We start from the raw sequence: 17,322 nt of genomic DNA, 5'->3' as shown, positions 1-17,322 counted from the left end.
CATACATATTGGTCAGTTTCATCACAGAGAATTTGTACCTGTTCAAAATATATCTTAATTCTTTTTTCCCATTCCTTCCCCCTCCCTCCAACTCTTCTTCCTCTCCCCATTTACGAAGACTATGTTTCCATTTTTTTCCTTTCATTCTTTCTTTTCCTTCCTTTTTTCTTTCCTTCTTCTCTCCCCTCCCTATCTGAACATGTTCCCCCTACTTTCCAATATCTCTCCTCCCTTATGCTCCTTATTTACCCTTTGGGTTTCACACATAAGAGAAAAAATGCAACATTTAAACTTGTGTGTCTTGTTTATTTTACTTAAGATTATGATCTCAAGGCACACCCATTTCCTACAAAGGACTCAAACTTATCCTTCGTTTGGTAGAGTAGTACTTCATTGTATATAAATACAATATTGATTCATTTGTTGATGGGCATATTCACCTAGGAGCTTTTAGAAGTACTTATGCGCAAGCTTATTGAATCAATTTCTAGAAGGTAGGTTCCAAGCACTAGTTTTTTTTTTTTTTAAAGAACCTCCTAGGCAGTTTTCCCCTAGATAATTCTATTGTGCAGACAGAGCTGAAAAGCATCTCTCCAAATGAGTGCCCTTCCGCTATTCCTAGTGGAACTAAAATAAACATGGAAAGGAAAATTTAGGGCTTAGAGAGTCCTCTGCTATGACCAGTGGTTAGCTGGATCCCACCCACGCAAGTATAGCATTTGTGAAAGGCTTGAGGTCACAGAGGTATTCAATAATGATATTAGAAAAGCTAGCAACTTTGGCTTATGAACCTCTTAATCTTAGTTACTTTCAAATGATCTAGACATGGTGAACAACCTCTTTTGCATTTGGAACTTTAAAATTCAAAATAAAAATAATCTTATTGAATAAGTGAAAAAAGTATTTTCTTATTGCTAGAATCAACTCGCTGTCACTGAAAGCTTACAAAAATGGTGAAACCATCCTGTGGGTAGATCTTAGTTCCATGTCACAGATGAAGGAACTAAGTTTCAGAGAGACGAAGTTATTCAATTAAGGCCACTCAGACTAGAGTTCTTTACTTCCATTTAGTGCAACGTTCACCAAACTTCTGCTGTAAACTAACTCCTGGTTATACTGGGAAACAAATCCAAGCTCAGTGTCTCTTCCCTGTGGTTGTAGCAAATCTTCTCTGGTTACAGAACCAGTGGGAGGTCCTCTGAGGGGTGCTTCATGCCAAGGGCTCAGCCTGCTGTCACCTCACTGGAGGGATTTGGTGTTTTGCAATTCAAATGTTAACCTCTTATTCTTAAGACCCTCACTGACTGCCAGTCCAGAATCTAGGTAGGGGACCAGCCTTTCAAAACAGTTGATCTACACTGCTGACCCTAGAAACTTGTTTTCCTTAAACTCTTTGATTTCTGAATAGACAAGCTACATTTGAACATAGTTCCTAGGCAATGCACTGCAGTGAGAACATGTGTGGTAGTCTGGAGAGCATGTGTTGCTCATCCCTGACCCAAACAGTAACTTGCAAGGGCTTTTCTAGTGTCTTTTGTCCTTAAGAAAAAAATCTATTGGCCTCAGACCTTTACCTTCTTTGTGGCTTACTTCAGAGACTCCTTGGAGTCATTTTTAGAGAAGCAAATTTTTTTATTTTAGGTTTTAGATGCAATTCAATAAAATATTAAAGAATTACACTTTAATTAATTTTGCACCCACATGCCTAGTACAATGCCTTCTGTTCATGGAAGTCTTTGACAAATGTTTGTAGCACTGATTTAAAGTTGGTACTTCAGCAGAATTTAAATTGGTGGCTAAGCATTTCACTTATTTAGGAAAACCCTTTCTGTAACGATGGATAACTAAGGTTTTAAATTTAGTTTTGTAGTCTTATGCATGATTTCTTAGGTTCAAATTTCGGTTTTATTAAATTCTCTCTTCTAACAATCAGTTTGTTATAATCATATAAGTTATGACCTTTTATTGTTCTGTCTTCAGAATTCTTTTATAACTAGACAGCTAGCCATGTGGATTACTGACTCCTGAGGACTTGCCAAACAGGGAACTGTGTTCTCTACATTTTCCATTCCATGAATTACTAAAATTTTTCCATGAATTTAATATAATTTTTTGAAGCCACAATTATCTGAAAGAAATAACTTTATGATGACAAAAAGGATTTAGTCTCAAGGTCTGACTTCTTGGTTCTGACAAAATATGATTAGGTCTCTTGACTTAAACAGATCGGAAGTGAAACTCTTGATCCAGCCTCTCCAGTCTCACCCCAGCTGCTCCTTTCTTCATCCTCTTCAGCTGGTGAATGGAACTGTGTTTAGGATAAAAATTTAGGCAGCATTCTTGAGTTTCCAGCTTCTCATACCCCTCCCCTAGAACTGATTTCATGACCAAATGTCAGATTTGCCTCTAAAACAAAGGAACTATGCCTCCAAAATAAACAACAACCAGCATATGATCAACTCTTGCCTAGACTACTGCCAAGCTTCCTGATTTCCCAGTGCTGTGATCTGCATATTTGTGACATCTGTCTTGTCACCATTCATATAATATTGAAGTTCTAACTTCTAAAATGATGACAGTAGGAAATGGTGCATGTGTGGGGGGTGGCCCTTGGAGAGCCGATTAGATCATTTCTTATGGGAAAGATTAATCCTTCTACAATAAAAAAAGGTCTCAGAGAGTTGCTTTACCCTTTCACCATATGAAAACATAGCTAGAAGGTATGATTTATGAACAAAGAAGAGGGTCTTCACCAGACAGAGAACATGCAAACATCTTGACCTTGGCTTTCCCAACTGGTAGAATTACAGGAAATACATTTCTGACGTTCATAAGCTACTCAGTCTATGGTATTTTGTTATGCCAGACCTAAGGGGTCACAACATTGAATTCTAGTTTTTCCGTCAGATCCTAGCAAGATACAGATGGTGCAGACAAATGTGATACTTTGGGGAGAGCTTGTGCCTCTCTAACATGGCCTGCTGGAAACCCCACTGGTTAATCACAACAGGAAAGCAGAGGGAAAGAGACTTGGCAAAAGTCACCTGTATCTGTCAGCTTCCTGGAACACAGGTGGAGAAGGGTGGCCAGTGTATCAAGAAGGGCAGCATGTTGCCTCAATCCCTGCATTTTATTGTCTACACAGTAGCAGCAAGGATGTCTTTGAAGGCATAAATCAGATCACATCATTCCCATACTTTAAAACTCCAATGCTTTCCTTTCCTCATTGGCATAAAATAAAAACTCTAGCCCTAGAAGCCCTGTAGTTCTTTTCCTTACTCTGATACAAATTAGTCTATATAACTCAGAACTATCCAACTTTATTTACTGATTACACATAAATTAACTAAATATCAATTATAAGCCACGCTTGGTTCTGTCTAGATGGAGACACACCAGTGCCTAGAGAAGCGCTGTGCACCTTGGCAAGTTCACCTCTTACAACTCTCCCCTTGCCGTGAACATTCCAGATGGACCTGTTACTACCTGTGTGCTCCTCAGGCAGGCCAAGCTTGCTTCTTCCAGAGCATCTTTGCATTTGCTCTTTTCTCTACCTGCATTATTCTTCTTTTAGGTCTGCATGCACCTGAACATTTCTAATTATTCATATTCAACTCAATTTTCACCTGCATAGAGAAATTATTTCCATCTTTCTAACTAGAGACGTCAAACCAATTTTTATGTGATTGTCTCATTTTACTGTAGCTCTTATAAATAGCTGTTTTTTTCAGAAACAATTACCCATTATTCCACTAACAATATGCAGGAAAAGATTTTGCTTTTCTAGCTAGTCATATTAGGCGTTTAAGATTTATTTACATTAGAAAAACTTCTGCCAGTATGACATTACTATATCTTCTAAAATCGCAGTCTTTTCTCTGTTTTTCTTTAGTAGGGACTAAACCTAGGTCCTTTATACTGAGCACCATACCATACTCTTTTTGATTTTTTTTTTATTTTAAAGAGAATAGAACAAAGCAGATCAGAATAACAAAAATGCAAGTAACACAGGATTTAACACACCATAATATTTCTTGGTTTCTTCAAAACAGGTGTCCATATCTTCACACATAGTAAATTCAAACAAGACAAAGTAGTATAATACCGATTAAAACAAAAGAATGAAAGCATTACAGGCCTTCAAAACCAGACAATAGGAAAATCAACAGTGGCTACCATAACGTCTCTTGTTCTCTTCAAAACAGCTGTCCATGCCTTCACACATATTGAAATCAAATAATACAAAACAGACTAAAACCAATTAAAACAAAGAATAAAGTCATTACTGGACTTCAATCATCTTGTTGTGAAGTGCCCAGCTGCCCTTTTAAATTCTGAGGCAGAGTTTTCCTGAAATGATCGAGCTAGTCTATAATTCGCAGTCCTCACGCTTCAGTCTCCCCGAATTCCAAGGCTACAGGTCTGAGCCAACATGCCTCACTTGCTACATTTTTAATAGGAGACTTTAGGATTGAATCTATCTGTACTTTTCTTCCTTCCAAATTTTCTCTCCTTTTCTTCCTTTTCAAAGCTAATGGCTTGTTTGTCTCCCATGAAAAAGGAGTCAGAATGAGGGACATTTTATAACAGCAGCTGGAGATAAATGATGGTCTGGTGATTCACAGGCATTTATAATATTGAAGATGAAGTATAAAAATATGCTTCCCTATGGGAGAAGGAATAGCTGGTTCATTAAACCATTATTCCCTAAACTTCAAAGTGACATAAAATCACCATTCCTTTCATTTGTTTATAATTCACATTCAAATTCCCTATAGATCCTGTTGCGTTCACTAGGAGTAAAGAACTGCTCTCAAAGTTTGTTAGTTGATATCTGAGATTTTAGATATTTTGCTGTTAATGTTGGATTTGTAGAAATGCAGATCTTTTCAATGTTTTATGGCTGAAAATTTCTTTTCCTAATATTTTATGAGGTACATGGGCTTTTGCTCAGTTTTAATAAATGCTCCAAAAATAAACTAGTAGCTGAAATAATAACAGTTTTCAAATTCAAGATGTTCAGTTAGTCTCTTTGTGAATTTGCCAATGAGGAAAAACATAGACTAATTTTTTTTTCTCTTTTTCAATTTCAAGAAGTAGATGTTGAAAATAATTTGTTTTATTTCAAGGGAGGAGATGTAATAAAATGGTTCTCTAGTGTGACCACTCATTGAAAGTAGCACAATTGGGTTGTCAATTTACTGATAGGACCTGCTTTAAGGAACTGATTTCAGATAATTCTGCTTAGCACTATAGAGAAGTCTGTGGAACATGACGCCCCTCCATAGACATGCTTTCTCTGCTCAGGGGTTTGACCTCATTGTTTACCCTGTGAGCAATGTCCCTAAGCTCTTTGCTCATGTAGGAACTCCAACACGTCCTTGACGGCCAAGCTCTCAGGCCTCTCTTTCAGCCAAGCCTCTTTCACCCTCTGCATCCTGGGTATGGAATGAAGCAACTCTAACCCATCCTGGCTGGGAAAAATACTATATCTCTTCTGTAGGGGCTTGTCACTTATGGGTGACAAGCCCATAACTGACACATAGCATCGTGAGTATACACAGAGGATTATGAGTCTTTCGAGAAAGATACTTTATTTATCTTTCCATCCCCCAGTGTCTGGTGTAGTGCCTGTGAAAGAATACGTACTTCATAAATGTCTGTTGAAACTGATGTCTGCTTGAACAAAAGAGTTCCAAACCTAGATGACTCAGAGTTATAAAACAAAGATCTAGCTGGTGGGCCGATCATCCAGATCATATCATTAACCTGAAGCTGCTGCTCAGAAAGTCAGCAGAGGGTTTCAGTCAGGCAGCGTGTGCTCTGCTGGAGAGTTCAACACTCCAGCCACAGAGGACAATCATCTAGCTGCGTGAGTATTGTCAGGGGCCTTGCTCCTAGAGGCTTGCCTCGTCTTTGCTCAGAAGCTTTCCCCGTTGATTATGTAGATGAAAATATGTTTTTATAAATTTTCAAAAGTTGTGGAAGATGAAATTTCAAATTGGGAAAGGCTTCAAAGTCTATGATGATTTTGGTAAGCATACTGCAATTCCCTGGTGAGGCTGATGTCTCTTAAGAAAGAAGCAGGGTACAAAGAAGAAAATGCCTGAAAAAGAGCTACAGCAAAAGAAATTTAATAAAACTAAATGAAAAATGTTGCCTTTATGAATGGTCATTTAAAACAATATTGTGGTATACAGAAGTAAAGCTCTGGTATGGGGTACTGTTTTTAAATATATGCAATAGAAATAAATAACAAAATAGTATTTATGGTGCATGTACTAGCTGCCATGCATGCTTTATGATATAAAGCCATGGGTTTATTATTTCTATAAGAAAAATAAGAAATACACAGTAAGAAAAACATTTAAAAATTTTGTTCCTAAACAGAAATATCATGACTCAAGTGACCGGTATTTTTAAAGATTTCCCCATGATCTGTATGTTAATAAATCCTGCCTCCACTGATACTTTTAAAGGTTTCATCTTGGTAGTTTAATTTACTGATAGCTGAGTTCATTTCCTTGGCACTTCAAAGCACACTACTGAACCCAACACAGATGATGTTTATTTTCTGTTTCTAAGGTCAACTTTCTGGTTTAACATAGTATACTCCGCTCACAGCTTCTAAAATTTCACTTATTTTTTTCATTCACTTATCATTCTCATCTCAAACATTTATTGAATACCTGCTGAGTGCTGGGCGCTATGTTCGGACCTGGAGATTTAAGATGTGTAAAAAAAATGTTTATTAAGTCTCAGGTATTTGCAGTCCAGTGAGGGAGAGAAATTGAAAAATATAGATCAATTTTGCAACGGAAAGAATACAACAGTGTGTAACTAAATATTTATGGAAAAGTTAGTGGCAGCTCTACAGAGAAGCAGCACAAGGTTGGCCGGGGACACAGAAGGGGCGCAAAGTCAGACTGTGTGCATACACCCAAGGTTGGAAGGGTTAGGGCAGTGTCCACCTAACTTGATGCAGTCATGGGCAAGGGGCAGAGCACACAGGTGGAAAAGCAACTGGGAAATGGGACTTAGGGGAAGATGGAGAAAGGCTTCTGAACACAATCTTAGAACCCTAGATTGTCAATGAGGTTTTAAAGTAGGGGACAGCATGACCTCATTTGTGGAAAGTCATGCAGGCAGTGTGGCCACTTGCTTCCAAAGAATACTGCCCTATGCGGTATTGACATGCCATGGAGAAAAGGCTTCCTGGTCACACATGTCACTACAACACTGCACGGAGAGTGCATATCATACCCTTATCTGGGGTTCTCAGGTCACATGGATATGTTAAAGGCTCAGAAGAGGGTCTGTGGTGAGGAACCACTGCTATCAGCTGGGAAATCCTGGAAGAGTTAGATGATACTGGGAGGTCAAGGCAAAGGCTATGCGCAATAGTTTGATTGTGCAGACTTGGGCCAGGATAGCTGGAGAACTAGAAAGGAAGACAACTCTGGGGTGCGAGTGCAGGAAATGGAATCAACAGACGTGGGCATTGACTGAGAGTGAAGGACATAAGGTGAGAAAGGCTTCGGCTCCCGGGTTGGGAATGGGATCTATAGCTGTGACACTGTACCACAAAGAGCGGCCAAGGCTGACCACGCTTGCTGAAGTTGGGGAGGGTGACCAGTGTGTAGTGAGCATCCTGCTAGACCTTTGGAGACGGAAGCAATTTAAGAAGGGGTGAGATGAGAGACCCCACAGGCAGGTGAAGGCAGTAGTTGGTGAATAACAGGGGCCCTACAGAAACTGAACTAGGGCTTAGAGAAACAAAGAAAAATGAAAACTGGAATCTCACCAAACAAAATTATTAAGACGAGGGCACAATGCGTACTCTGATTAGTTTGTGGGTCATAATTATCTTGTCCATTGACTATCAATTAAGCTTTCTTAACTCTAGAAATACAAGACATGCATGGTAAACCTTTTGGGTTTCAAATTCTTGCTAAAATGTGAAGTGCAAGCTCTCTGGGATGCAGAGTAGCGATGCCAAAGAACTTTCTGTTGATAAATAAACACAAAAATAACCCACATGTAAGATGTGACTTTGATCTGATTTGCTAGGTTTATTGCTTTAATGGGGAAACAAGTATCTATTTCCTTATGAAATACCCTACTGCAAATGAGTTAAACATCCTAATAGGCTTTTCTTACTCTGAATGCAAAAATTTTAAATAAATATGGCCTCTTCTTATGTAGATGTATATTTTAGTCAGTGGAACATAAAAATTGGATAGCTAGGCCGAGAGAGAATCCAGCCCTCTAATTTAGATCAAAGGTATTTCTCTTTGTGCATATGTGTGTTTAAATATAGAAAATGAAAAAATTATTTCCCAAATGTTTATAGTTACCATTAAAATTCTTTTTTTCTTAATAGTACCAGAAGAGATTCTACTCTCACATACCTTTTAATATGACTAAACCATATGCAATTGAATTTTGACACTGGTAAAAAAAAGTTTATGGGAAAATGTCAATCTAGTCAAACTTTGAAACTGGGGTGGGGAGGAATCTAGCGGGTGTGGTAGTAACTTCTGTCTCAGCACAGATGTACGCAATCTGTACGTACCGTTGAGGGGATACAATCCTCAACATAAACCATATGCAGTATAGACAGATAAATTTCACTCCAGAGTAGGCTAATACATTTCAGTACGTGCAGCATCTTTGTTTCTTTTCTTTGCTTTTTCTCTTTCTGTCTTTCTCCTTTCTTTTTCTCTTCTTTTCTTTTTTCTTTCCCCTCTCTTGTCCTTTCTTTTTTCCCCTCTTTTTTTCCCCTTTGAGGCAAGGGTCTTGCCGTGTAGCCTGGCTTCAAACTTGCAGTGATTTTTCTGCCCCAGCCTTCCAAGTGCAAGGATTATAGGTATGTGCCACCCTGCCTGGCCTTTTTTCTTTATTTATAAATTTAATTTTTAGAATAAAAACAAATGAAGCAATATAAGTTACATGATGCCATGGACAGTGGAGATGAGGAGTAGCAGAACAGAGGACCCTGTGCTTCAGAGACGAAATGCTTAGCCAGGTCCACAGCAGAGTAGACAAGAGGAGGCCGAAAAACAACCCAAAAGGTACTTTGCTCTCTGGGATTTGTGAACATGTTATTTAACACAGCAAAAGGAACTTTACTCATGCAATTAAGTTACAGTCTTGAGATGGGGAGACCATCTTGAACTACCCTGGTGGGCCCGATGTAGCCACACTAGTGTTTTTTATTTGGTGTGTTTCTTAGTGGTGGGGACTGAACTTAGAGCCCTGAAATATGTACACTCTCAAGCCCTTTTAAATCTTGTTTTGAGACAGGTCTTCTTGCTCAAAGTGAAGATTCTCCTGCTTATCCTCTTGTGTAGCCGGGGTTAGGGGAGTATGTCACCAAGTCTGGCTCAAGGGCACTCCTCTGAAAGCAGGGCAAGGAGGGCAGAGGCAGAGGCAGGACGGGGGCAGACTCAGTGGTCAGCGTGAGGGGCGAAGGAAGGGACCATAAGTGAATACGTACTGAGGAGCTGGGAAAAGGAAAGCACTAGATTCTTCCCAGAGTTTCTGGAAAAAAAAAAAAAAAAAAAGCCTGCTGGCCTTGATTTCAGCTCAGTGGAGCCGACTGCCAACTTCTGACCTCCAAAGCTAAGACAGTAAATTTGCTTTGTTTTAAATTTAATTTAAATTTTAAATTTGTGGCAATTAGTTACAGTAGCTATGGAAAAGGTACACTGATTGCCTGCCTTGAATATAGGCAGTAAACCCAGTTTTCCATAAATAAATTTTTAGGCTGTTGTATTTCAGATTTATTTACAATTGTAAGGGGCATTTAAAAAAATTTTTGTTTTTTTTACTATTTTCTTTTCTTGTATAAGGACTCAAACTCAGACCTTGCACTTACCCAGCAGATAGTGCACCACTGAACTACATCCCTGGTTCTCTTCACAACTTTAATATAGAGTTCAGACAGGAGAACAGACTCTGAAGTAAATGGACGCCTTCTTCCATTTACTCCCATGTAACTTGGGGGAAGCGCACCCCTTGAGCTTTTTCTGCCCAAGGTCGCTACTGCACGAAGTCGGGATTCACGCTGACCTCACAATGCTTCAGGTTTCTCATCTGCAACATGGGGTCCTATTAGTAACTATTGCACAGCAGCATGAGGAGCCAGTGGGTTAAATATGCCATGTGCCTAGAGCTGTGCTGGAGATATTGTAAATGTTATTTTTCTTATCTTTTTAAAAGCAAGTGCTCAGTAAAAAGCCCCTCAACACCACAGGGGCCCTTCGTGCACCAGCCTCTCTGCTCTATTTACCTACATTGTGTATCTCAGGCTTCCAGTGCGCCTTAGTCTCTGCCTTACTGGCCTTATGGGTTAATTCAGAGGTCAATAGAACGTCCCTGTCCAGGGAAGGTACGCCGCTATGCACCGAGCAGGCCTGACCCTGAACACCCCGTGGTTTAGTGTAGGGGAAGTTGACAAGTCCTGGCAGAGGAGGGAGCTTTCTGCTGGGCTTGGACAGGCAGAGGGGACCAGCAGGTGCAAGTAGCACCTGGAGGAATGCACAGGCCCTGGACCGTGACAGGATGGGAGCGGGTGGGTGTTCAGTGATGAGGCCGGACTAAGCCTTTGCTGGCTCTACTACATGGCTTATGGGAGCCCCTGAAAAACATCCCACCAGAAGAGAATCATGACCACAGTGTTTCTATAAATAACACCAACTCTCAGTCACAGTCCAGTAACCGCCCAGTGTAACATGATTCCCCCGGGGTGTATGACAATTCATTCGTAGCCACTAAGGCAGAGACCTAGGCTCAGTGGAAGCCTGAGATATGCAATGTAGGTAAATAGAGCTGAGAAGCTGGTGCAGGAAGGGCCCCTGTTGCATGGATGAGCTTTTTACTGAGCACTTGCTACATTTCAGAAGCTGCTGCTTTAAAAATAATAAGAACAGCATTTAGAATATCTCCAGGAGGGGGCTAAGTGGGGGACGAAGAGAAGGATAAGAATGAGGAGGGGGCACTTAAACGAGGGAAGATGCAGGAGACCAAACGCGTGACTTCTCCATGTGAGGCGTAAATAGTGACTTCCCCTGTCTTTCCATTCAATTGGCATGTTTGAGATCTACAAGAGCTGTGTTCATTTTGGACAGCTGGTACACATAGCTGTTACATTTTGCTCATTTTTCTATACCCTTTCTCCCCCTCCTCTTCCCTCTTCTCCCTCCCCTGTTCCCTTTCTGTATCTTCAGGAAGTCTATCTCCCTCTTTCCTCTCATCCCCCCTTTTTATACTCTATTTGTATTTTGGGTTTATCATGTAAGAGTTTTATGGGATAATTAACCTTCTGTGTTTAACGTTTCGTTTAGCACTGAGGTCTCAAGTTCTCTCCATTTTCCTACAAATTTCTTGATTTGATCCTTTTTCGTGGCCAGATAATACTAAATTATGTGAATATATCACATTTTTCCCTTAGTCATCTATTGTTGAGCATCTAGGCTCCTTCTATAATTTGACAATTATGAATTTTGCCACTGTAAACATGGTCATACATCTATCTTACTCCAGTAAAAATGATTATCATCAAAACACACAAAACCCACATAGGGTGGTGAGGTTTGGGGAAGAGGGAACATTCCAATTATTGGTGGAAATGTAAACTAGTACAACCATTAACTGAAAACAGTATGGGGATTGTTTCAAAGACTAAAAAATGAAATTTTTTGCTTGGCCCAGTTATACTTCTCTTGGGTATTTCTGGAAAGAGTTAAAGACATCAGATTTCTTTTCTTTCCACAAGTAGTCAGTAATTGCTGATTCTGCCTAAGAAAGCTTAATGCAAGAAGAAGGATTCTAGGAAACGAAGGAAGAAGAGTTTATTGTTTCCTTCGGGTTTAGAGAGATTCCTGTTAGTGACCAAGGATTCCTATATTTGCACCAATCACTGATGACTTCCACTTTCTATGTTCTTTGTTTTTTTGTCATACTTAAATATTTTTCACAATCAAATATCAGAAATAAAAGAAGATATTTCTTAAAGGTCCTATTAAAGTATAGTAAGAGTTGTTTAGTATATAGCTACTGATCTGAAAAGTGGATGTAAACTTGTCTCATTCCCAAAGGTTTCTTGCTAGTAGACAGAAATAGAATAAACTCACGTCTTTTCAGGTCCCAAAATAAATGCAAAATGGAAAAATAGTGACTTTTTGGGACTCTGCTGCTTCAAATGGGGCTCTGGGGGTGGGGCTGGTGGTAGTGGTAATTGGTATGCAGGTATGTACTAAAAATCCACAAGCACCACAGATCAAAACCATTATTCAGGAGCACATGTGTCTATTGAAAAGAGGACGGTATTTCACAGAATTCTACTGCTAGGACAACGTTATGGCCCACAACCATAAATGAACACATCAGTAAGATATGAAGCCAGAATTTTAGAATTTCTGGTCCAGGCTGCATGATCTTGAACAAGACTCCATCAGCCACGGTTGTGTCAACTATAAAACACAAGCAGTCACACACGATCCCTGAACCCGCTTTCAGCCATACAGCAATAGTGCAAAAGGTCACAGTAAATTGGCTGATGGCCACTTCTAAGTTGGCTAGCTGTGTGAATCTCACTTTCCTCAAACCTACATGAGGATAATAAAAGCTGTTTTTAACTGAACTGCTGTGTGAATTAACTTCAAGTAGGTATGAAATAAAACGTGGTACATAGGTAGGTGCTCAGAATACATTATATCCTCTTGACTTCCAAAAACTATCACATAGTATTTTGGAATTGATGAACTTAGCTATATACATTTAAACTCTGAAAGAAAATACATAGTCAAAGTCTGATTCTAGCTGTTTTATGCTTCTTTATAAAGCCACTTCTCAGTATCTTCAAGGGATTGGTTTCAAGATCTTCCTCAGATTTGGTTCCAGGACCAAAATCCATGGATGCTCAAGTCTCTTATAATTTATGATATAGTACTTGCGCATAACTTACTCTGCATACTTTAACCCATCTTTAGATTACTTGTAATACACAAAACAATGTACATGGTATATAAATACTTGTTATACTGTATTCTTTAGATAATAAAGGAAAAAAGTCTACATAGTGTGGAGGCGACTACCATAGAACTAACTAAACAGTCCCTACGCTGCAGTTAGTTGAGTCTGCAGATGCAGAGACAGTGTAGAGGGCCACATGTACATGGTGTTTCGCTCCCTTGTTACTATTTGATTCTTTAAGTGCTTTACTAAACCATAGCTCCGTGATGGACAGGGAGAAAAACCGAAAGAAGGAAGGAGAAGCAGGGAGGGCTTTGGGCTGTGTGGAGGCAGCAGCCTGGTTCAGCACTGAGGCAAAGGGATGTAAGATGACGTCCTTTCCGCTTCTTAGACCAACGAACACCTGACTTATTCTCCCACTGGGATGCTTTTGAGAGTAAAGCATGATCTCAGTAAAAAACAGGGATACACATGCCCTCCACCTTACAGACTTATTGTTTTTGACTTTTGCTGTCATTTTAAAGCTATGCAAAATAGGATTTTTCCCCCAATCTAAAAATCTGTGTTTTTAAAAAGTAGTTGGAAAGTTTGACAAATTTACATTAATTTAAGGTAGGATGTAACAGTAGAATAGCTGTATTTTTGTTATTTATTAGTATAATGCATCCTTTGGTGTAAGTTTTGCAAACTTTCTTTTTTCTTTAAGGGATAGACAATATGGTCTCTGTCACAACCACAAAATTCTGCCCTTATAGTGTAAAAGCAGTCACAGACCACAAGTAAAAGAATGCATGTGGCCGTGTTCCAATAAAACTTTATTTGAAAGAAAGGCCAGAAGCTAGATTTAGTTTGTGGGCTGCAGTTTTCCAAGCCCTGCTAATATACAATGATTTTCAGACTTTTAGAATTCACGTAATCAGGAAAACAAAACAAAACAAAAATTGAAATTTACTCAAGATTTCTAACTTATTTAAGTAATAACATTGAAAAATCATTACTTTATTTCTAGAATTTCAAATAGCAAAAAGTAGAAAGTACATAAATTCAGAACAAATTTATTTTATGAAAAAACTTACCATATTCCACACAATTTCCCATACCTTCATAAAAGCTTTCTAATAAAAATGCTCCAGTTTACAGACAGGCTATTTGAGTTGCTTTTGGAGATCACTTGGATATGATATACTAAGAAGATAGGGGCTGGGTTTGGTGGTGTACACCTATAATCTTAGCACCCTAGGAGGCTGAGGCAGGAGGATCACAAGTTTGAGGCTAGCCTGGGCAACTCAGTCACTTAGACTCTTCTCAAGTAAAAAGGTTTGGGATGCAGCTGAGGTATGAAGGGTCTGGGTTCAACTTCCAGTGCCCCTCTCCTCAAAAAAAAATAAGCTTTTGATAATTTAAAGTTCTAGATTAGAGTAAGGTGAGGAGAGTACTAAAAAAGAGAAGGAGGGAAGGATGAGAAATCCTTGAACATTCCTCTAACAGGGCAAAACGATAGGTTCAGAAGTATCTTTACTCTTTAATCATCTTGTGCACAAAACTCCAATCCCAAGCAACCTCAGAACTTACCGGCTGCCACTGTTCGGGGTACCAGGCCGGGGGACAGTTGAAACGGTTGCAAACTTGTACTGTGCTGGGCTTGGGGCCATGACACAGCTCATCAGCCAGAATCACCATCTCATTCATCTCTCTGGAAAGCAGATGGGAGCAGAAGACATCTCTGGTTTGCAGGCCAACGCCACAGGTAAAGCTACACGGACTCCATCGGCCAGTTTCCCACCTGACAAGAAACGAGAGAAGGTGCTGCTTTAGCTCCTCGGCAGAGAGCATGTCCCAGGAACTCAGGTGCTGCCTGGAATGTGGGAAGTTCTGCCCCGAGACTGGCTAGAAAAATCTAACCTAAGCCTAGCACCATCTTCCTTTTCCATACTGTAGAACTCACTTAGAGAAGAGCATGGAACAGTCCATGTTGACCCATGGAAATCACCAGCAATTGTCCCAACCATGTCTGTTTTGATGGAACACAGAAGCTACCTCAAAATAAGGGTAATATGCTAGCCAAAACATAAGCTGTATACATAAATAGTTTGGACATCACACATTGAATAGTGGGTTCAGAGAAGAAATTTTTCTGCTAATTTCTGAGGCCTCCATCCTTAGTGAGACTGAAAAGTTTATGCTTGTTATTCTTTGGCTTCAAAGTGAAAGGCCACTGGCTCTAACTTCCCTCAAACTTCCCTCATAGCATAGAAATGTCTCTGTCTTATGTATAAATATCATCAGCGCCCGGGACTGGGTAATGTAACAGAAGTGGAAGCTGCTAAATAGATCAGTCTTCCGGAGGGGAAGTAAGTGGAGTGAGCAGCTCATTATCTGGACATAGGAGTCAAATTTGCAGATGAGCTAAGTGCATAAATTGGCTGGTTCCAAGTGGCCAAGTCTCGAAAAGTACATTTACACAGAACTCAGGGCCTATAAAAACAACCCCACTGCATTTGCCATTGACATGGTCTCCTAAGTGGGAACGATAAGGACAAATCTCAGTTGCTTGAGGCAGAAGCATTCTCTAATAATCAGTTTTAGAAAGCTGTATTTACAATCCGAGGTACAAAGATTCTATAAGTAGGAGTTCACCAAGAAAACAATGGCAACAGATTCCACAGTAGCTAAGTCTGCCCAGCTTTTAAAAGCCAGCTTGGAAAACTGATTAAAAAATCTTTGGATTTAATGATTTTCAATAGATTGAATAGAAGAAAATAATAAAGATCAGAAAACACAATCCATTATTCAACTGTCAGCATCATTTTTCACATAGATTAGTATTTTGATTCTTACATTTCTGTAAAAATAAGAAAGACTCAGAATAGTCTAAACAACTTTGAGAAAGGAACAAAATTAGAGTGTTAATCCTTCTCAGTCCCATGACTTATCACAGTGACACCAATCATGACAAAATGGCATTGATATCAAGATACACAAACCAAGATACCAAAGTACCAATATGAAGTCCCCAAATAGATATCCACATAACAGACAACCGATTTCTGGAAAAAATGTAAAAGCAATTAAGTGGAGAGAGGATTGTGCTCTCAATAAATATACTGGAACAACTGGACACTCACATATAAAAAATTCAAACCTTATAGCACGTCAAAAATTTCTTAAAACATCCCAAAGTCAACTCAAAATGGCTCAGAGTGAGACGTATAAATAATTTAAAGGGCAAAGCAGAAGATAGATGTAGGAATCAGAGATGGAGATTCTGTGGAGAGGAAAAAGAGACCCGGATGGAGAAGACAGGAGGGAAGAAGGGGACATGAAAAGGATCAAGGTGCGAATGTGTGTGTGTGCACCAGCTCCCCACAACGAATGTAATATGAATCACAAACGCACACTCATTTTAACAAACTAGTATTCATAGCAGCACTATTTGTAATAGTTCAGGCTGGGAAAAAACCAAATGTTCAACCAGCAGTTGAGTAAATAGAAAAGTATAATATATTAATACAACACCATATAAAATGATGAAAATAAACTACAGCAATAAGCAACAACATGGGTGAATCTGACAATATAAGACTGAATAAAGCCACAGAGAGCAAAAAAAAATCATACAGCTTCATTCCATTTCTATAAGCTCAAAAGCAAAACCAATTCCTGGTGTTAGAAGGCAGGAGATTAGGCTTAGTGTGCAGGAGCTGGAGCAGGGGTGCGGTGGGGTAGGCTTCTGGGATGTTGCCTAGATCTCACAGCTGCAGCTGGGTTGGCTTTGTGAAAAAACACCACACTTTATTTGTAGGATCTGTGCACTTTTCTCCATGTTATGTTTCTTTATTATTTTATTTTTATTTTTTATCTTTTTGAGACATGTTTTCATTACGCAGTTCAGATTAGTCTTGAACTCACTTTGTAGCCCAGGCTGGCCTTGAACTTGCAACAATCTTCTTACCTGAGCCTCTTGAGTGCTGGGATTACAGCCTGGCTTGTTATGTTTCAGAAAAGGTTTTTCTTTTCTCCTACTCTATATGAAACACAAAAATGTTGCGAATAAAAAAAAAAAACAAAAAAACAAAACCAGTTCACCACCCCCTCCCCCAAGGCTGATTTGCACTGAACCTGTGTCCCGTAAAGATGCTGCCTTCATAGCTAATGCTGCTCCAGGGTTAAAGCTCTCAGTGCACAGGCTTTCCACCCTTGCTCCCACAACTCCGTCCCTCATTTCTGGTGAAAATTCAGCCAGGAGGTCCTTGATGCGGAGGAGTTCTGGCAGCAGTGAGGCCACTTGAACACTGCTCAGAAAATTCACAGTACAGATCTCTCTGCCTTCCCTGATAAAAGAAC

General features: G+C 39.5%; 1 protein-coding gene across 4 annotated transcripts in view; it reads right to left on the bottom strand.

The window, feature by feature from the left end:
- Positions 1-17,322, bottom strand: part of Adamtsl1 (ADAMTS like 1) — a 927,295-nt gene that overhangs the window by 127,455 nt on the left and 782,518 nt on the right. For all 4 annotated transcript variants that reach the window (XM_063251663.1, XM_063251668.1, XM_013155112.3 and 1 more), the window contains one exon: positions 14,551-14,761. In XM_063251663.1, the coding sequence (XP_063107733.1) occupies positions 14,551-14,761 (211 nt within the window). The remainder of the gene's footprint in view (positions 1-14,550; positions 14,762-17,322) is intronic.

This window comes from Cavia porcellus, unplaced genomic scaffold (assembly GCF_034190915.1).
Source record: "Cavia porcellus strain 051 isolate PalLab524CR breed Dunkin Hartley unplaced genomic scaffold, mCavPor4.1 scaffold_1, whole genome shotgun sequence".
Classification (NCBI taxonomy): Eukaryota; Metazoa; Chordata; class Mammalia; order Rodentia; family Caviidae; genus Cavia; species Cavia porcellus.
The sequence above is the reverse complement of the archived record's forward strand: the minus strand, read 5'-3'. Positions and strand labels throughout refer to the sequence as shown.